This window comes from Varanus komodoensis, unplaced genomic scaffold (genome assembly GCF_004798865.1).
Source record: "Varanus komodoensis strain SLA01 unplaced genomic scaffold, ASM479886v1 scaffold29_1, whole genome shotgun sequence".
NCBI classification, from domain to species: Eukaryota; Metazoa; Chordata; class Lepidosauria; order Squamata; family Varanidae; genus Varanus; species Varanus komodoensis.
In genome coordinates, this window is record NW_025335759.1 from 8892141 (window position 1) to 8913741 (window position 21601).

The 21601-nt window shown below is 47.0% G+C and overlaps 2 protein-coding genes and 1 long non-coding RNA gene across 4 annotated transcripts in view; all 3 read right to left on the reverse strand.

Annotated features, from left to right (window-relative positions):
- Nucleotides 1-805, reverse strand: part of LOC123026055 (phospholipase A2 inhibitor and Ly6/PLAUR domain-containing protein-like) — a 10688-nt gene extending 9883 nt beyond the window's left edge. Inside the window, exon 1 of the mRNA XM_044435289.1 lies at nt 670-805. Coding sequence (XP_044291224.1) covers nt 670-805 — 136 coding nt within the window. The remainder of the gene's footprint in view (nt 1-669) is intronic.
- Nucleotides 806-1917: 1112 nt separating this feature from the next.
- On the reverse strand, nt 1918-4280 carry LOC123025757. The gene is made up of 4 exons (XR_006415175.1): nt 4177-4280; nt 3718-3831; nt 2386-2535; nt 1918-1971 (listed from the first exon to the last, which is right to left on the reverse strand). It is a non-coding gene; the product is annotated as an uncharacterized LOC123025757 (long non-coding RNA).
- A 10403-nt stretch (nt 4281-14683) lies between these two features.
- LOC123026096 (interferon-inducible GTPase 5-like) lies at nt 14684-18101 on the reverse strand. Of its 2 annotated transcripts, none has more exons than XM_044435356.1 (2): nt 18031-18101; nt 14684-16888 (listed from the first exon to the last, which is right to left on the reverse strand). In XM_044435356.1, exon 2 carries the CDS (start codon nt 16876-16878, stop codon nt 15655-15657), a length of 1224 nt encoding a protein of 407 aa, XP_044291291.1. In that variant the 5' UTR covers nt 16879-16888; nt 18031-18101; the 3' UTR covers nt 14684-15654. The 2 variants fall into 2 exon arrangements, with proteins under 2 accessions (XP_044291291.1, XP_044291290.1); XM_044435355.1 differs by having other exon boundaries at nt 14684-16891.
- Nucleotides 18102-21601: the final 3500 nt, after the last annotated feature.

Below are 21601 nucleotides of genomic sequence, written 5' to 3' on the forward strand. Positions count from 1 at the left end.
ACGGGGGGTGGCGAAGCGGCACACACATGCGCGGCCGCAGCTCGTTTGCTGGAGATGGGTAGGAAAAGTGGGGGGCGTCCATACATGGGGGCGTCTTATAGACGGGAAAATATGGTAATCATGTTTGCTTGCAAAATGCGTAACCCATTAGAATGAAACCAAGTTCAGATGAAATAATACCTTTATTGAAACCAACCCTACAACAAGACACTATCCAGCAAGCTTTGTCGGCCGACTTCAGCAGCTAGACTGTCACATTAAAGGAAAGAATCAAAACGTAGGGAGTGGCAGAAAATCTCCAGTGTCAGCCGCAATATAATTGCAGAAATGCAGATTGTGTAGAATTAAAATGCAAATTTTCCATCGTGGAGCCTGAGATTGCATCACGGGAGGAGACACGGCTAAGTGTGTTCTGGAGGCAGCGAGGCATGCAGGAATTTGCACAGGGCTCCAAAAACATTCCCGCTTAGTTCTGGCTTGTCAGCTCTAAGGATCTGGATGATGACTTCCTTCAATTAACCTGGGTTAGACTAGCGCAGGGAATATCGAGGCGGGGGGGGGGGCTGGCAATAACGAGGCTCCTGTTTTAGGACTCCCTTTTCATCAGCAGTGCCCAAGAAAGACTGGGAAGAAACAGGGAGAAGAAGAAACTCTGCCAGGGGTGCTTGCTTGGGCTGCTACTGGGCGTTGTGGGCGTGGGTGCGGGCTTGGTCGGTTTGACTTGCGCCTCTGCCGGAGTCAGTTTCATGGCATCCACTGTGTATATATTTGCCTTTGTGTTCATTTGATAAGGCACCTTAGTCATAGTTGGGTTTAATGTGGTACACCCTTGAGCAGCAAATTTAGACAATTCTGATGTTTCTGCAAAGGAGAGAAAAGATGCTTTGAGAGGCTTGGTTCTTCGCAACGATCCTGTCCCAGGAGATGGCACATATCCATTTTCTCCAGACCTGAGGACCAATCCACAGGTAACTCCCTCGTACAAGTCTTGCCATAACAAGAAAATATGGCAGTAAACCTTCGTCAGCATCACTGGCTTCCCATTGAAGTCCGGGCCCAATTCAAGGTGTTGGTGATGACCTATAAAGCCCTAAACGGCTTGGGTCCTGGTTACCTGAAGGAGCGCTTACGTCCATATATGCCCACCCGCCCCTTGAGGTCTGCAGGAGAGGCCCTTCTCTGGGAACCCTCCGTGAAGGAAATTAGGAGGGTAGGTACTCGGAGGAGGGCTTTCTCTGTGGTGGCGCCCAATCTATGGAATGCGCTCCCCAGAGAGGTCCGCCTGGCGCCGTCGTTATTTGTTTTTCGGCGCCAGGCGAAGACCTTTTTATTTAAATGTCATTTTAATTGTTAATATTATTTGCTTATTTTATCTGGCCAGGGTGACTTATTTTATATTATTTGTTTTATATTTTGAATGTATTATTATTTTAATTTTATGCTGTGAGCCACCCCGAGCCTTCGGCAAATGGGGCGGCATAGAAATGTTTTAATAAATAAATAAATAAATAAAAATAAAGTCCCTGGAAATGCAGCAGTGGGCAGAGGTGGGGGGACTGTTTCAGCATTTATATGGCCTAGAATCCAACTTCATTCATTTAAAGTTTTTGTATCCCACCCTTTACAGTGTCTCAGGATGGTGCCTGAGACACAAAATAAATAAAACAATAAAAACAATAAATAAAACAATAATCACTGGGGTTCGTAGGTTGCCTAGCTCCAAAGTAGCAAATAGGAAAGCCAGAATCATAACGTTATTGAAAGGTAGTATCTGTGACAATCAACATATCCACACCATAGTTTCTTATGAAATACTAATGAATTAATTACCTCTTTTCTTTCTGATTCCAGAAGCATTAGCACAGTGAAATTCAAGTCCTTGACAAGGAATCGTCTTCCCATCACATGTGCTTTGTTCCGCGTCGAAGCAAGCATTGCAAAATAATCCATTCGGTGTGAAGTTTTGTGCAACTATAAAGTAAGAGAGAATTGAGAATGTAAAAGAGAAACCAAACTAGAAGGCTTAGCCATGGAAGTCGTGTTCAGACATTTAGTTTACTGGGCAGTCAAAACCCGGCTCTGCTGAGATACCAGCTCCTTCTGGTTCCTTCTCTCCCTGAATGGTTTCTATTCCAGCTCGACTTCAAAAGAGCTGGCTAAATTTAAGAAGTAGTGCCTACATTTTCTTGATTCACTTTTTACTCAGTCCCTTTTCTCTTTAAGGTTGTAAGCCTGAGAGCAGGGATTGTATTCTTTTGTTATCTATCCATAACCTATTCTGGGAGAGCCCTCTCGGCTTGAAAGTTAAATGTTTTAAACAAATAATTGTAGAGTCCCTCAAGCAGGGAAGTATCAAGCACTAATATTTGATTTATATATACATACCTGGATATGCGTCTTTGTTACATTCGTCCGTAGTACAAAGTGTTAGGTTGGAGACATAATACTTATCCTTCCCAAAATGAAAAATGGAAGGGTATGTTTCAATATCAAAAGATAAACAGCCCCTATAATAGTATATTTCCTGATTTCCATCTGTAAAAGTGAAAGAAATCGCATCAGGTACATTTTGTTCTTGTCATTCCTTTTCACATGTGCAAATTTTTCCCCACAATCATCTTCATAGCCCAAACATCATGTTATGACCGCTACATCTGCCCAGAGGTCAGACTAGATGGCTCAGGAGACTCCTTCTGACTGTTTCTATTAAACAAGGTGGGGGGTATCCCTTTGCACTCTCCAATTTTCCCTCTCCTCCACAAAGCCCCAACCCTCAGGTTACTCCTCTTCCAACTATCCTGGCAGGAGGTGGGGAGAACGGGGAAAGTTTCACTGGGCCTGCAGGAAGATGGACCGTACCTTGAACAGACCTTTGGCTATGGGGTGGTAGAGGAATGAAATTAAGAAGTATCATGACTGTAATTTTACAAAGTTGCATGGGGTCAAAAAGGAGTGAAAGGATAAAGCCATTGGGGCAGGGGATGGATCGTAACAAATGCAGATACATGGACTTATGTTCCACTTCCTTTTAGGGTAGAGGTGTTCAGCCAAGGATATAATGGATATAAGAATTTGAAGGGGATGGTGTGTGAGAGAGAGAGATGGGGGAGAAGGACAAGGACAAGACATTGCTCCACGGTACAACCCCTGCTCTGCATGCGGAAGGACCCAGCATCCCCAGCTTCACAAACTGCCGCTCAGCTCCAGCTGCTTTGGACCCCAGTGGGGGTGGGCCTGAATTCCCTAGCAACCATCTGCAGTCAGTGTATCGACGTCGGGGAATGTGGGCGTCCTGAACAGCATTACTGAGCGCAAGGGCAGGGTGGCGGCTCTGTGGCTGCCCAGCTGGGAGGGAAGTGTGAACACCGCTCTTCGTGGAGTGACTTGCCCAGCTGGAGGTAGACCAGCCCCTCGCCCCATTTCCAGCGGCACGATTTCGCCCAAGTGAGCAACCTTTGCTCTACCTGCCCCAAGATGCCCGAGGTGCAGATCGAAGGCCTGCGCCGCCCTGGTCCAGGAAGGAGAGCTTGCTGCCCTGCCCTGCAGCTCCCCGTTCAAGCCCAGGGCCCTAGGCTGACAGCAAGACACTTTCGGACGGGCCAAGCCAGAGTCAGGCGGGACATCAGGAAAAGCTGCCTCATGGTCAGAGCAATGCAACAGTGGGACCAGCTGCCTGGAGAGGTGGGGGGCTCCCCCTTTCAGCAAATGATGACTCACCCAGTGTGTTGTTTAAGGAGAAAGAGAGGCAGCCGCCCTGGTTTCCACTTGTGCAATTAGTTTGACAAGGGTCGGTGACATTAGTGGCCGGACACGAAAGACACGTCACTGCCTCTGGGGAAAGAAGAAGAGGGAAAACATCCAGTGTTCTTCCTGTGCCATCCCTTCAGGTGCTGTTCCCAGCTGGCCATCAAAAGATGGATTCCACAGCCTCCAGGAGGCCTTCCCCCAATTAGCATTAAGGCACAACTGACCCGGGAGGGCTCGTCAAACAAAGCAGTAGCAGAGGCAACAAATCCATAATCAAATACATCAAAATGTTTTCAGAGAGGACACTTTTGCTCCGCCCAGCCCTCATTTTTTATTTTATTTTATTTTATTATTTTATTTTATTTTGCAGCGGGTGGGGAATCACAGCAGTGAACACTCTGGCCCAGCAGGAGCGTTGCTTCTTCGTACCTGTCTCAGCAACATTTAGGGCTAAGATACCCAAGAGGAGGCAGAAGATACCAAGGGCTGACATGATGCAGGAGTTTCCACAGCTGCCAGTTGACAGGTCACAGCAGTTTCTGGAAGCAAAACCGGGGAAGAGAGAGAGAAGGAATATCAAAAGCTGGTCAAAGTCGGTGGGGAAGCCGGCTTGTTGCAGCCCACGGAAAGCGTGATCCAGCGTGGGTGCCCATGACCCTCCAATCTCAGAGGATTATTGTCTGCCGGGGAGGGTGAAACTGGTGCAGAGGCCAAGCTTGCTTCTGCACGTCTTCTCCCCCCCCACCCACCAGCAGACAATAATAAGGGAGAAGGGAGATGCATCTTGACTAGGTATGTGGGACATATTGAATCCATTGCATTAAATTTTATGGAATAGCAAGCACCTTTCATTCTATCGTCTCACTGCCTGAATCAGATTTTGTGTACAAGAATTGTCTTGTGCTTGAAAATATGCATTCATGTGGCGGTGCTTTTGCAAATGAACTAAACTGGGCAAATCAAATACTTCTTTCTGCACCCCGAAACTCAAGGGAATGCCTTAATTCTGAGAGTTTCCATTTGGAAAAATTAGCATCAATATGCTGATGATCATAGAATCAGAAAATGAAGGATTTGGGGGGGGCTAATTATCTAATACAGGAAGCAATGCCTCCATCCCTGAAGATTGCAATCCAGCTTCTGCTTCAATGCCCCCCAGTGCAGCATAAGCCCCCACCTAGTAGAGCAGTCTACTTCCCCAGATGTGCACATCAGGAAAATGTATCACTATCAAGGTTATCTGACTGAACGTCAATCCACGTTCCGCCTCATTTCCATATCAGAATGCGAGTTTTGCCTTTTGCCTCTCCCATGCACATTTTTCCAATGGTGCATATCAGTTGTGTGTCTTTTGGAAAATTACACATTTTTCTACCATAAATTCAAGCCTGTTTGTGCACATTTATAATGCACACACATTTTCATGCACGCTTTAGAAGCACACAAATTCTGCACCACAAATTGAATGGCAAGCTCAGAAATGAATGGATTTTGAGTACAGGTTCTGCGTGGACCTGCTTTCCGTTGCGGGAGCTGTGAATTGGGACAGTTTTGTTCCAATTAAATGAACTGAAAGTGCGTTCCTTTATATCCCTAACCTCCACTGCTTCAGCTTTTCTCATTTGGAAAATTCTCCTAATGTTCGACTGAACTCTGCATTCCTGTCATTTCAAGCCACTGGTTCTAGTCATGAAGAAAACCCTGCCCTTAAAGCCTCCTATAGTCACAGCATTTTTAATCCTGCTTGACTTGCACAGGGGCTCAAGCTGGTTTATTCCCAAGTAGTTTCTGATCCAGGCACTGAACAGATTCAGACCAGTTACATTTCAGCAAGGTGGCTGCATCGTGTGTTCCTGGGTAACAATTCTCCAGACAATATCTCTGGACCTACTGATAGAATCGATATTATACAATATATTTGCAACTATACTTGATTGTGTCTCAACATCTTTACTGAGCAGTGAGGTCCATAGATTTCAGCCTGTAAGAGACCCATCTTTATCTTCTCTGGGGCTTGTTCTTGCCTAATCTTCCTCCCACCCGTCGGTCATCATGGACTATGAGGATGCAAAGGTTCATTTATCAAGTCCAGAATGCTCCTCACCCATAAATGCCTTGCAATATTGAGCTGTGCAGATATCCGTGCCAGAAGACCTCCGCTCTTCCACTTTCTTCTGCTGTTCTTCATTTCAGTGTTCTCATGAGCAACTAGCAACGTTTGCCATTCCAAGTCTGGATTCAGAATTTGAGACCATTCCTGGAAATGCACCTCGCTTGTTCCTGGTGATGGTGGTAGCTATACCATTTGTTGGTTCAATAAGCAATTGCTTCTTGGCTTTTGTGGAACTTTCTCTAGATATGTTTCTGCCCATGGCATCCGGTTGAGGCTGAAAATTTGATTCCACGCAACTGACTAAAGTTGCTCCTTTGAAGGGAAGGGAACGTAAAGTAAAATGTAATTAAGGAGATAAATCAATTTCTTACCTCTGAAAATCTGCAGTTAGCTTGGATGCTGCCTATGCTTGCATGCAGGATGAGGGTTGGTGTGTTATCTTTCTAGTCTCCTTTTGACCCATATACATATATATATATAGGCATTCACATGGACACACACACACACACACACACACACGAGTCTGTTCACTGCTGTACAATATCTCTATAATGTTCCATGTTTGTATAAAAGCATTTCCAAACACATAAATGTTAAATGAGCTTCTCATTAACCACAACTCATAACTACTTCATTATGCAATCCAGAGGTGGGCAAGGAAAGGTTTGACACATCAGAGAAACCGAAAGACTGTCAAAGGAAGCCACAACACCCCCATAACCCGCTTTGCACAAAGTGCTTGAGAAGGCCGGAAGGAGCACAAGATTGTTCTGAATCTGCGCACCCACCCCTTCCAGGTTCCAAAGGACCAGCGAGCACCCTTGCAATCTTCCTCTTCCTCATGTTGCATCAAGAGGTCCACCCCTCCTGAATCCCAGCACATTTCTAGGAGAACTTCTGAAAGTTCATTGCATGATGGGAGCATGCACGGCTTGCCACAGTTTTCAGACCCTCTGGGTCATTCAAATATCCCCCCAACATGACTTAGACATTTGTGTGCCCGGATGAACAATCGAAAGGAGGCCATTTGGTGCAACGGTACCTATGAATGCAACAGGAACTGTTTGGGGCAGCAGCTTTTACTGGTGCACGTTGGCTGAATTCTTAAAGCCGTGTGCTTTCGGTAAAACACCATATCTTAAAAATCCTGGGAAGAGTTTCCTGCAGCCACATCCAGCTTTGGGGGTATGGCATTTCACACAAACCCATACAGTCTCATGGTCCTCTCAGCTCTGGGCCATTCTGCTTTATTAAGATTCCCAGTCACTTGCATTGACGTGAACACCCAACGGAGACCCTTTGGACCTCTCTGCTCAAGGTGGGAAGGTTAGAAACAGAGAGGATGGATATCAAGACATCAGGGGCACGGGTAGCTCAGGTGAGCCTGTGTCTCCGAAATGAGGGCTCGCAGACAGTAGACCTGCTGGTGAGAATCTACTGGCAGATCTCTGGATGGGTTTGCAGTAGATCAGCAAAGGATTCTGACTCCAAAAAGTTTCATCATCATCACAACAGCAAAATGGCTCCTTCCTATGCTAAATGGGAATGGACTGTTGGGAAGGCAGGTTGTTGAAGTATAAAAGGCAGCTGGGTTGAAGTTTAGGGATGTATTTTAACTAGAGAGTTGTTGTTCGTGTTCTAGAAGGACTAGGCTGTAAGCCTATTTATATATAAATTACACAACGGAATGTGAAACGGGGAAAATAGGATGAAAGCAGCCTATCCCAGCCTGGGGCCTTTCATATGTTTTGGGCTTCAGCTTCCCAGAGGCCAGTCTAGCCTATCAGAAAAACTGGGAGCGGTAATCTCACCCTTCTGGAAGGTTCCAGGCCACACCAGACCCATAGGCAGGGCGGACAAAAGCCCACGAAGAGCCAGGGCTCCCCCCGGGGCTCCCCCCTGGAGCTCTGGCAAGGCTTCCAAGCAGGGCCAGCATCAACGGTAGGCAGGGACCCAGAAGCAAGAATTCCCGGACTCGTTTCTTGCCCTGGCCTAGACAAAGTAGCGGTGACACAGAGGACCAGGAGGTGCCACTGCCTAATTGTTTAGCTAACTGAGGGAGGGGGTGAGGGGCAAGATCATCTTGACCTTCTTCTTTGTGACAGCCTTTGAGGAACTCGTAAAAGGATAGAGCAGGTCAGCAGGCGCGGAGCACAACAAGGAAACAAGATAGTCATATTTACACAAACTTACTTTTTGTGCGACAGGAGCTGTTTCGTGGGGTCAAAGTCCGACATCGGGCTCTGTTCCCCCACCTATGTTTGCTCACGCGAGGATGGAAGCTCAAGTCCGCAGTTCCTCCTGAAAGGACAAGGGATGGAGGGAGAACATGACAGTCAAGGGGAACAGAGAAACGCCCTCCTTGACTTGCACCTGGCAGCATGGAAGCTGCAGCCGATGCAAGCCTAGCCACGGCCTCCATTGGATCCCTGTCCAGCATGACCATTATAATCAGGATTTCTCCTGGTTTCACCATTCTCTCCCCCAACATTCTTACCCAGGAAGCTGCGCTTTGGAATGGGAGCCACCGTGTGCAGCCGCCATTTTAGGCTCCCACAGTGATAGGCCCAATGTCTACACTGGGCATAGCATTGCGAAAAATCTAAGATGGCAGCCACCTATTATGGATTGGAGCCCAACAGCACCTTGGCTTCCCCCCTCCCAAAGCACAGCCACTTCGTATGAAGTAACTCGGAGGAAGTCTGTGGCGGTGATGGCAGCATCAACAGCACTGAATGGGGAGCCATTGCTAAGAAGAGGTGCCAGAAAAGCTGGATGGGGGCCCATCAGTGGCATTGTATGAAAACCCACTTCAGCCAGTCTCTGGCCTGGGAGGGACCCGCCTATGCTGAAGGGCGGATCACATGTGTTGCATTCAGAAGGACGCAGGTTCGATTCCGGGCATGTCCAGTCACAGCTGGAGCACCACTGCCAGATCAGGACAGAGAGCACCTGGCCAGAGGGACCAAGAGGCTGGGTCAGTGTAGAGCAGAGCCATACCCTCCTGTGACTTGCATCTATAGTCACTTATCTGCTCCGGAAGTGTCCGCCTCTGCTAGTTAATGACTGACTCCTCATCGTGCTTTTACAAGAGAACAATGTATACAGTGTATGCATGTTTTCAACCTACCAATGTCCCAACGTGCTGGAAACCAGGCAGGCTGGTGACATTTTCTCTCAAGGGAGAAATTTCTGCAGCATGGGGAGAGGTACACGAAAGCACTTCCACCTCCAGAGGAAGGGCAAGCAGCCATTTTGGCTGGACCACAGAAATGGGCCGTGCTTTCCCCCTTGCCGCTGCTCACTCGGCCCGGCCTCCTGTGCCTCTCCGAGCCCCACCTTTCAAATCCTCTTTCGGAAGCAGAGCCAGGACCTTTCACATCCTCCCCCAGGTCCTGTTGCCTGTCGGGAAGAGCTGCCCGTGGCAACAGGAGTGGTGACTAAAGGCAGGGGAACGCAGATGGGACTTTGAATTCATTGGACATTTTCTGCAAATATTTGTTCACGACAAACACGGACTCCTCCTAGCTCATAAATGCACCAGCAGGAGCAATTCTTTTAAAGTGAAAAGACCCAGAAGCAGCCTGCTTTAAGATATCCTTGGTCACGGTCAATATGAGGCATGTCTATTCTGATGAAGATTCGGAGTGGTCCCGTTCACTTATTTATTAATTTATATTCCACTTTTATCTTATAACCAACTCCAAGCGCTTTACATCACTCCTCCTGCTGCTCTCAATCTTATCCCCACCGCAACAACCCTGCGAGGTAGGCTGGGCTGAGTGTCTGTGGCTGGCCCGAGGTCACCCAGTTGGCTCCACGGCTGAGCGGGGACTAGAACCCAGGTCGCCTGAGTCCCAGTCCTGCGCTCTTAACCACCACACCACACTGGTTCTCACCCCAGCGGTATTCTTGTGTCTACCCCGCTTTTCTCAGGTCCGGTTCTTCTCTACATACCATAAAGGTATCCATGCCTTCCATTGAGGACGTGTGTTTCATATCCAAATACATGTAGCCAAGCGTGTGGAGATGCATTCAGGCCCAGCGGACACAGACTGCATGAGCCCAAATAGAGTTGTGTGGCCTGATGCACCGCATGTACGCATGGTACACACGGACTGCCGATTTGTGTCCACAGAGGGCACGGAATGTCCCATGCAGGCTCTCCTAATACCATGCCAAAAGCAAAAGTTATTCTTGGCAGGAGACAATCTACACCAAAGGGTTGGTCCATCATTTTTCCTATTTTTAATTCATTTTTATGGCCTGAATTACTGGACTGTGAGCTGCGCATTATCGTACCACCTGAATTATGGACACAAGCATTATCCATATTCTATTTCTATCCTGTTTCCTTGTATGTTTTATTCTGGAAACTCTTCCAGCTGCTCGATAAAGATTGTTTACATTCTTGCAATTCCCTTGTGTACATCTACTGGGTGTGCATATTTTCATAATCTGACAATTATTGTGGAGGGTGTGAGTTATCTTCTTAGCACATTGTCCCTTCAGCAAGTTGTCCTTTTTGGTGTGGTTCTGTGCAATTGTGAAGCAGGATTGCTGCCATTTTACCTATGTTAGTGTGGTGTGATAGTGAGAATATTGGACTGGGACCCAGAAGATCCAGACTCAGGTCTGAAGCCCACCCAGCGACTTTGGGCCACTCCCTCCCTCCCGCAGGGCTGCTGTTGTTGTGAGGATAAAATGGAGCTGTGTAAGCCAGCCTGGGCTCCTCAGAGGAGGAAAAAGTGTGATACACATGCAATGTAATAATGTTTAGCTATAAAACTTGTAAGTGGCTTTGGATTCCTTGCAAGAGGAACATTGCCTTAGTAATCTAACATGAATATTAATACTAATACTGTTTTCTGGTGGGAATTGACAGTGTTATTCAGAAGTTGCTCTTTTTTCCAAAAGAGCTATAATTTATGCACAACTACACAATGTTTATTATACTAATGAGATGGGAAGGGATGATAGAGGAAGTGATATGCTCCAAGATCCTAAATGGAGAAGTTTTCCTTTTCCTGGGGGAAAACTTGACATGCTAAAGCCATGTTTAGCCTGTACCAGGGAAGCAAGCAACCTTTTTAATATATTCATATAGTTCCATCAAAAAAGTTATTCTCCACTTCAGGTTAGAAATCCTTGGAACAGTTTACAAGAGCAGAATAGAAACACAGTAAAACTGAAAAAAGAGCAGTGTCTAAAAATATTTACAGTAAATAGGTTACCAATTTGCATGCCTGTGCAAAGGTTCCAGATCTCATGATGTGGGATCTCATCAGGGTGTGCTGCTTGCCGCTGTGGATCATGTAGAGAAACATACAGTGCTGGATGCCAAATTTGCCAAAGGTTGCCAATCATGAACGATGATTACATGAGCACAGTCATGAGCAGCGTCACCGCCAAATGTCTTAATTATCCAGCTTATCAGGCGAAAGTTACCTCTGTAATACCTTGACAGTGAGTTTCGATCACTGACTTAAGAATTCCTTACTCATTCCAGCACAGATTGCAAATTTCTGCACATGATATGAGTGAAGGAGGAAATGTGATTGTGTCAATTGAACCCTTTAGCAAAAGGGTCTGGCATTTGGCTATTTCGCACAAACCGATCATGTTTGAAGGAACAACCACTTAGGTTGTATAAACCTCCATATATAGTTTATTGAGAGTGATCAAACATTGCACAGAAGTATGACGTGGAAACAACTGAGGAAGAGACAACATGATGGTGTGCAAGGTCATGGGGCTTTGCGCAATTCCAGACTGCAGTACCCAGGATGCAGTTGGATACCCCACATATCCAAAAACTCAGAGGGAATTCTGGAATTAAAGGAGAACTCATGTCGGGGATGAATTCGTTGTTGTGGTTGGTCGCAAAGTTGTGCCTGACCCACCACGACCCCATGGACAACATTCCTTCAGGCTCTCCTGCCCTCCGCCATCCCTTGGAGACCACCCAAGCCCAAATCCCAGTGACCCCATCCAGCCACCTCGTCCTCTGCCGCCCCCTTCTCCTTTTGCCATCCATTGTTCTCAGCACCAATTAATTCATTACCTTTGAGGAGATAAATAAATCCAGGGGATGATCCCCCATCACTAGTCAAGTCTTTTGCCCTATTGGCCCAGTTTCTAAGGACAGATTTGAGCTCCAGCTGGCCTTCAGTTTGCAAAACGTGGGGCTAGTCATTTCTTCCTTGTCCCACCATACAGGCGCACCTGCAACACCTATCAGTGATGGATTCAAACTGTGCTTACCATGTGGAGACTGGGTATAAACTGCAGACCTCACAGACTCCATTTAACTCAGCTGTGGAACTGTTCCTCCTGCCTCTTCCATGCCCTGCCTCTTAAGCCGCCCAGCCTGTTGAAGAACTCTGCAGAATGCAGAGGTTTGCACCAGCTTTTGTGAGATTGTGACTGGTCGGTCCTAAGAAAAGTATTGTCTAATGTGGATTAATCCCCCTGGATTTTAGGTAGCACTTTTTAATGTGTAGACCTGGATTTATTGTTTATGTGCATTTTTCTCTTGCATTTGTTTTCTGTGCTCACATTTCCTTGGTATGACCAATTAACTCTGACTCACCCCTTCTTCTGGATTCCTGAGCTTCACTTCTAAAAGTGGAAGTTTTGCATTACTGAAAGGAAAAAAACGTGGAGGCAGAATTACGGAGGTGCCGCCTTTGCCAGCCACACCTTCATGACACCCCCAACCTCAGACAGTTTCTGTATTTTTTTCTCTTCAAAGCAGTTGTAAATGGACATTTTAAGTAGCTAGATCGATGTATAGTCAGATGATCGTTCTTTGGGAGATATACGCAGCATCAGTGAAAGTCCTGATCGAAATCAATGATTTGAAATGGCTTTTGCTCCCACCTCCTCTTGGGTGATTTAGATTTAATCTACCCATTACATTATTATATCAAAGAAGTATAAGGATAGAGGTTAGCATGTTGGCCTGGGAATGGGGAGATCTGAGTTCTAGTTCGCACTCAGCCATAATGCCCACTGGATGGCTTTGGGTCAATCTCAGCCTAACCTACCTTATAGGGTTGCTGTGAGGATAACTGGAGCTGAGGAGGGCCCTATGGGTTCTTTGGGTTCCTTGAAGGGGGTTATATAAGCTAAGCAGGTCTGGGGCTGGCCTGAGCTTGGAGGGGAGACCACCAGAGAACCACATGTAGCCACCTTGAGTTCCACAGTGGAAGAAAGGTGGGATGAAAATATAATAAATAAATGAAGGCAGAGCCGCACCCCTTTGCACTGGCTTTCTGGGCTGCATTTTCATTTCTGGAGTTTGTCCCTAAACGGCCCTTCCAAAGCCAGTGCCTGCCCAGTGCCAAGGAGATAGGCAGCAGTTAAAGATCTTCACAGGCATTTCAGTTCTAACTGTGCTAACTCCCTCCTTGTAAAGGCCAGCTCCAAGCCACTTCAGTCAGAATTTCCCCGTGCTGGATTTAGGTGGCTGGTTCAACAGCATCACTTGATTAACCCTCTCATTGCATTGGTTGTAAATGGGGACATCGCCATCTAGTGGGTCCCAGGCACTATTGCAGCAACCTGACTCCTTAAGCTATAATAAGCCCTTACACAAAGGTACAGATAGGAGTGGGCCAACTTTTTCTTCTCTTTTCAGAGACTAATTTTTTGCCACTGCAGAAATAACCTGCTTTCCTGTAGGCACTGCTGCTCAGCTTTCCAGCCCCTCCATCCCACCCCTCCCGGCTTTCCATCTCTATCCCCCCAAATACTCTGTTAGCATTGCACAGCCACTAAACATGTTCAGTAGCCACTGAGATGTTTTGGGGTCCTCCCCGCCACTGGTTTTTGTTTGCACTTGTTCTGTTGTGTTTGTTGTTTTTGTGCCTCTGCAGACTGCAGGATGCCTTCAAGTCTGATGCATTCCTCATGTGGGCGGTGAATTCTGACTACACAAAGGACCCTGCTCAAGAGCCTGCATGTTTGAAATAGAGGGAATTACAGTGCTGAAGGGCAAGGGACAGGCCTTGCACAAGGAAGGGTTGCCCTGAGCAGCAGTGAAGTTCAAGGGTTCAAATACAATCATGTTTTGCTGAAGATTTGCTCAAGGTGAAAGCAGGTGTGGCAAGAGGGTGGAAATCGAAGCACAGAACCCAGACGCTGCTAAGACCCTGTAAACAGAAGCCACATTCTGTTTCACTTTTAACCTGTTGATACAAAGATATATTTTCCAGTGCCGTTTCCCCAACTATTACATAAACAACCTTGAAGATGTCAAACTAACACAGCCCTCTTGCCAATCCACCCGCCCCCCCTTCTCAGACTATAAAACTATACTTCTGCTCTTCTTTAACCCGTTCCAAAAATGTGCTGATAGGAAGAAAATGATGCATTTGAAACATGGTGCTGGAGAAGAGCTCTGCAAATACCCTGGATGGACAGAAAGACAAACAAATGGGCCCTAGACCAAATCAAGCCAGAACTTAGCCTGGAAGCAAAAATGACACAACTGAGGCGGTTGCCCTCCAGACACATCCTGCCAGGGGAAGACCATCCTGCTCGGGAAAGTTGAAGGCAGAAGAAAAGGATGACCAAATAGAAGGCGGATTGAATCCACCAAGGAAGCCCCAGTCCTGATCTTAGAAGAGCTGAGCAGAGATGTCTTGGAGGGCTTTCATTCATTCTGCCTGTGCTGGGCAATGCCGAGCGCACATGTAACAGGCTGAATGCATCTAACCTTCCCCATATATGCTTTGTCCTTTCTCTCTCTTTTTCATATGCACCTGCATGAGGTCCAACCCTCATGGACCCAAAGAACAGGTCACAAAGGCAACCGCATAGAAGATTAAGCCTTTTATTGAATAAAGCATCTATTAATTTGGAAATACATGTGGCATATTTGGAAATATATATATATATGGCAAGTCAAATTAGGAGCACCATAAATTATTTCTGAGTATATTAGTTAGCAAATCTAGATTACTCTTTTAAAAATGCTGCTCAATACCTTCTAAGTGCTGGCACAGGAAGACAAAAAAGCCCGTCGGTTTTGCATTTGCACAAGAAGGACATTACTGCATCTGTATCAAAGGAAGAGCTCAGTGCCTGCATCCATGAATCAGGTGTGCTGAGAATGCCCCCTGAAGGTGTTATTCGATCCTCTGGAAATAGCCATAGCAATACTGCTGCTCACATGAACTTCTATTTCTATTTATGAAAATAAGTCTCTAACGGAATACGATCCAGGATGTATAATCCGGCCTCTGCTGAGATTAAGCAAAGAGGTACAGAGAAGTTATCAACCTGAGCAGGTGGATTTGAAGCCACACCTGCACAGCAACACATCAGGCCCTGTGAACAAGAGACGCTGCTTGCCAGCTTAGAGACCTCCTCCTCTTTTCGGCTCCACTCAGACTAAGCCAGCCGCCACAGTCCTGGCGCCGGCCCTCCTGATGGCCTTGCCCCCACCTGTGCCTTTCCTGGTGTGGATGCAAAAAGAGGTGGCCAGGGGGACTGAATGCAGGAAGAACCTCCATAGGAAATGGGCACTGGTGCAACTGTTCCCCTGAGGTGCACACAGAGACTTTTTAGGGAAGCCCTTCCCAACCTGCTTTCCTCCAGGTGGGCCGGACTGAAAGCCCCCTTAGCGACCCTGGCTGGAAAGGTGGGGGTTGGGGTCCAAGAACAGGAAAGGACTAGAGTGGGTTGAACAGCTCAGCCAAAGCAGACAGAAAGTGCAGGCATGACAATAAAAGAAGAGCTTCTGCCCATCGGCCCCAAGCTCCCTGGGGTGCATTCTTGGTTGCTCCTCAGTCATAGATGAATCCAGGTTTGGGAGGGCAGCAGACGGAGTCCCGGGCCTCACCTTCCAACCCATACGCTCTTTCTAGGACTCTCTGGGCATCTAGCGCAAAACTGTCCAGGGCAGTATGCAGCAGGTAATAGGTTGCTACAAAAGAGATGCCTCCGGCTACGATGCTGTCAAAAAAGGGCAACCTGTTCTTCAACACTCGGGCAGCCACCTGCCCACCTAGGGCTGCTTGGCTCAGGATGGTCTGAACAGCATTCTCTGAGAGATCCTTGCCTAATGCTGAACACACCTGAGTTTTCAGAATACACTGGGTCTTTGAGCACATGACGGCCAAGGCCCCGAGGGAGTCCTCATCCAGGCCGAAATTCTGGCGATAGGAGTGTAGCGTCTTCATGATCATGGGGATGTTGATGTGGAGAGAGCGGCCAGGCATGGCGGAGACCACACACGCCAGCAAGGCCTTCTTCCAAATGTGCCTGCGCAATGCCTCCTTCTTTTTCTGCACAGCTGCTGCTGTGACGGAGGGGAAAGAAAGCAGCAGGGCATGGCGCTTGTGGCCTTCCAACTCTTCCGCCAGAGTGTCCTGCAAGCGCTGGAAATCAAACCTGTGCAACTCAAAGCTGGAAACCAGAAAGACCTTGGGGGAATCCAGGCCTTCCTGCTTCAGATGGCGGATGCAATCTGCCTCTATCTCCCGCAGCACCCGAGCCTCCTGGAAACACGCTGGCCTTCGCTTCTGCGAAGCCCGCAGGTCCTGGTCCACCTTGGAGCGGACAAAGTAGAAGCGCTTGCCCATGGCACCGATAGCACGGGCCAGCTCAGCGTGGTTCTGCCGGAACCGCTCAGATGCCACAATGATGAAGAAGTCGTACCTCTCGAATCCCACTTGCTTCAGGTACCTCTCGGCTTGGAAGCACGGGGTGCCGGTGCCTGGCAGGTCCCAGAGGCGGACCCTGGGCAACCGAGGGTGCTGGTAAGGCGAGGGCCAGGCTGTGGTCTCAATCACACCAGTAACGGCAGCACGGTGGTCACCGTCATGAAGCCCAAGCAAAGCGTTGATGAAAGTGGACTTGCCTGAGCCCGATTCGCCCGTCACGGCAATCTCTAGTGTGGTGGCCTCCAGGGAATCCAGGAGCGACTGGACCTGATTGGACACCTCCAGGACCACACGGGATTGGATCAAGGAGCCCATCTCTTTGAGATCTACCTCCGGGATCTCCATGGTGGCCGTTCTGCTAAAGGCATGAGAGAAAATCAGGAAATGAGGTTTCTTTCTGTCCACATCTGCTTACTCCAGCAAAACAGCAGCTAAACTGCTGAGTTTCAAGTTCCTTCTAGAGTTAAAAGAAGTGACATTTTACACTGGATGCAAAAAAGGGAACAGATTGCCATACACAAATTTTAAACAGGCTCGTGGTTTTTTTTTTTCTTTTTACAAGAATGAGGCTTTCAGAATCTCTCAACCAAGCTCTTGAGCTCAGGTTGTTAGACTAGACGAACCTAATCCAGGGAGCTCTTGTGTTTATTTGCAGATCATTTCTGGTGTAGAAGTAGTTCATTTAAATTAGCCCTTGCGTGCTTTTTCAGGCAAGGTGGCTCTGCATTAGCTCCACTACCAGAAGCAGTGTGCCTCTCAAGGCTTGTGGGCTGGAAACACAACAGCAAGCAAGGGTGCCATTGCACCCGTGCTGTGTCCCGCTTGTGGTCTCGTATTTTCTAAGGCTGTGCATCAAGAAAGGCTGTAGCAGAGAAGTTAAACGTTTCCATTTAAGAAACTTTTTTTTAAAAAAGACCAATATATTTTAAATACTTTTTCTTTCTGTGGAACATCTCATTTCTAGCTGATATCCACATGCGATTGCAATTTATTTCAAAAACACACTGGGCTTAATTTTTTTAAAAAAAAATAATTTTAATTTGAAAAAGTGCACCTGGAGGTATAATTTATTTTCCTGTGATTGGAGTCCTTCCTTTTTATTTTCTACCACTTATTTAAACTACATTATTAAACCATTATTTAAACCTTAATGGGACCTAACCCTACTCATCTGTCTCGCTTATACTTTCACTTTCACTACCACATCCTGCATACATACGCCCTGCCCACAGAATAAAAAACAAAACCAGCAGGGTGTCATTTGTATCCCAACTTACAACATCTGAGAATTAGTTTTTCAATACACACAAGCATTTAAAGTCACACACAAGCATCAACTTAAAGGAAATCTTAAAAAATCGATCCGACTAGAAAGGATTGCAAAAATAAATTGGCGAGCCACAGAGGGTGTAAAACAATAGCAGGAACGAGGGACCGTCCCAAAGCACAAAACACACACCCCGCCCCTCCGCAGCCTCCCGCTCTCCCCGAACTCACAATTTCACTAATTGATTTTAATGGAGAAAGATCAATCGTGGAAAAACAAAAGAAAACCCGCGACGGGCGGTACTTTCGATCGACCGTAGGACGAAAAGCAAAAGAAACTACCTGATAAAAAGGAGGTGAAGCCGCCAGGCGGGGAGCGCGTTGGTTGGCGAGCCTGACAAAGGAGCAGCCTATGGCGACGTCGTATGCAAATGAGGCCAAAGGCCCGGATGCACGTTTTCCTCTGCTCGGCTTTGCCCCCTGCAAAGCGCGTCGGGGTTCAGCCCGCCGGCAGGCACAGCTTTGCCTTGCTAGGATGCCTTCCTTGCGCTGTTGCCAGTTTTCCTCTCAGCTGGAAAAAAGCCCTAAATATGCACCTGTGGGGCCTGCACCGCCCTTCCCGAAATTATATTCTCAGTTGTGGCGAGGGGAGAAATTGAGATAAACGGAGAGGCGGAAATCAAGGTGAAAGCAATCCTGCATTCAGGACAATAGTTGATGTTCCTGTTGGAGCGATTCAGGAGTAACTGCTTGATTCTTCTATCGCTCAAACTTATGCAGGTACTTCGGCCTTCAAGACAAAGGGACAGTGCATGCCCACTGCCAGTGCTGCCTTGTTAAATTACCAATCAGCGCAGAGCATGTGTTGCGACTTGCTGCATTTCCCCACATACACTTAATCAAGCAGTGAAAAGTTTCCAGGATAGCTCTAGGAAGAAAGCACGGAGAGCTTTGTTTTAAGAAATAGCACATGTGAAAACGGCACATAAGGCAAATGACGTGCACCTTTACAGGGTATCAAATTCACTCTCGGCTCAGACTTGCAGTAGCACCCAGCAATCCAAGTTAGTTTGGCCTCTCTCTCCAGTTCTCTCTCTCTCTCTCTCTCTCTGGATTCCCTTACTTGTGTTTCTTTGTTCCACAAACTCCTTTCTTGTTCATTCCAGTGCGTACATCACACATCAGCAACCTCCCATTAGCTGAAGGAGGCAAAAGGCTCCATCCTTATACATCCTTACTTGCCAACCAATCCCACTGAACTGAGTGGGCCTTACTTACAAGTAAACGTACTGCCAAGTGCCTTCTGTCTTTTCAACCTGTGCTGTCACTGAGGTTCTTGGATCGCATGTTCTTGGTGGTTCTGCATGGACCGATGGCCCAGCTGGAGTCTACCCAGAGAAGTGCCTTCAATGTGGTGGCCCCTTTCTATGCACCACCCTGTTTCTTTACCATTAATTAATTTTCTGGCACCGTTTGAAAGTATTTTTATTCCAGGAAGACTTCCTAATGTCATTAGCCATCATTTTATTGATACAGTATCACTGATCTTTAAAAAAAAAAAGTGTTTTATTCTTTTCACACCTCCAAAATCGCCACGCTGGAAGAGTGCGTAAATTCTGTAAATAAATAAAAAGTAAATTTAAAAATTCCTGTAAATAAATAAAAATAAAAAACATGCCGTCCTGGTGTCACCGCCAGCCTTTACGCGGAGGCGCGCCACCGACGTCATAGTCCCCCGCGAAGCCCCCAGGCCGCCATCCCAGGCCGTGGGTTACTGCGGTTACCACGAGGCATCGCGAGACGAGAATACGGACGGAAGGGAAGCGCGAACGCAGGCTACGTGACGAGCCTCTCATACCGCTGAGTGGGCGGAGCCGAGGGCAATCGCAGAGCTTCTCTTTCATTGGAGGACGGACTGCCGCCTCCTTTTCCTATTGGCTGGTCTGCCAGTTCGAGGCGCCGCTGAACGTTGCATAGCGCATTTGCCGCGAGAGGGCGCGGGACGTTCTTTTCTGCGGCTCTTCTGTCGCCGAGTTTGGGTTCCAAGAACTGGCCCGTCTACTCGGAAGTAGGCCCCATTGAGTGCAATGCTTCTTACACCCACCGGACGAGCATGTAAAGCATTGCAGCCTTAATTACTCCAGTGACGGGACATTCAGTTTAGTGGGAGGTCTGCGGTTTGTCGCAGAAATGTTGATTGATGATTTTTATTATTATAGATTTCAACAATATTTGAAACAGATCGATGATCAAACAGCCCATAAAGCAATCAAACAATAGTTTCAGCAGTACGCAGTAACTGCAGATTGTAAAAAAAATGCAAACATTGACCAACAGTGGGATTTACCTCCAAGTAAACTAACACAGGACTACGCTGTTACCTATCATCCGTTGCAGTGCTGTATCCCCTTTCCAGAAAAAAATATTCATTAAACTGGAGTGTGTGTGGCAGGGTTTACATCTGAGTAAACATGCTTAAGGTTACACAGTTGAGAGAGAGAAAGAGCATGAGCACACGCTGGCCAGCTTGTAGGTTAATGCGGAAAGGCAAGGCATGCCCCACTCTGAACAGCTAGGTAGACTTCGTCTGTTTTTATATCGCCCAATCGCTGAAGCTGCCCAGGCTGTTAACAAAGTTAAAAACATGCAGCAACAACAAGAAGAATACGAGGAATAACAACAAAAAGACAAGAGCCACAGTAGTTGCAAGAGAATCGATACAGAGGTATAGCAGTGGCACATGAAAAAATACAATATAAAAATGAAAGTTTACGGTTAGGGTTAGGGGGCGAGGCAGTTCCTCGCCAAGCCATTCAGAGCTCTGAATGCTAATACTGGCACTTCGAATCAGGCCCAGACTTCAACTGGCAACCAATGTATTTGGAAAAGGACTGGCAATTATATATATAATTTATATCCTGCAGTTAAATCTAAATAAAGCAATTTCCAAGCCTCATTTCCCCAACTTGGTATTGCAAGCCTATACTCCACTACCCAGAAGAGAGTCTCTGAGTTTAATGGGATTATCTTCTAGGTCATAACTACAGTTTTAACACAAGTTTACATCTAAGTAGACATGGATTGGGACAGGAAGGCCTGGAGGAATGTTGTCCATGGGGTCACAATGGGTCAGATGTGACTAACAACGACAACAACACCAAGATATGGATTGACTTGCAAGTAAAATGGCTTAGGTAAATTACTTCTAGAAAGGCATTCTACTTGCAGTTCTATATTTATTTATTTATTTATTATTTGGAAAACTTATATGCCGCCCCATTCAGGGCGGCTTCCATAAATAAATACAATCTGTAGAAATACATAAAATACTGGAGACATCCTGGCAAAAAAATTTAAAATCAATAAATCAACAATTAAAATAACGTTTAAATAAAAAGGTCTTGGCCTGGCACCGAAAAACAAATAATGACGGCGCCAGGCGGACCTCTCTGGGGAGCGCGTTCCATAAGTTGGGCGCCACCACAGATAAAGCCCTCCTCCGGGTACTCACCCTCCTAATATCTTTCACGGAGGGCTCCCAGAGAAGGGCCTCTGCCGCCGATCTCAAGGGGCGGGAAGGCACATATGGACGCAAGCGCTCCTTTAGGTAACCAGGTCCCGAGCCGCTAAGGGCTTTGTAGGTGATAACCAGCACCTTGAATTGGGCCCGGACTTCAATGGGGAGCCAGTGAAGCTGACGGAGGACTGGAGTCATGAGAGCACAACGCCCTGTCCCTGTCAGCAGCCTGGCAGCTCTATTTTGCACCATCTGAAGTATCTTAATGCTTCAGGTATAATCATC

Excerpts from the sequence above, each read along its gene's own strand:
- LOC123026096 (XM_044435356.1), bottom strand. The coding sequence starts at position 16,878 with ATGGAGATCCCGGAGGTAGATCTCAAAGAGATGGGCTCCTTGATCCAA.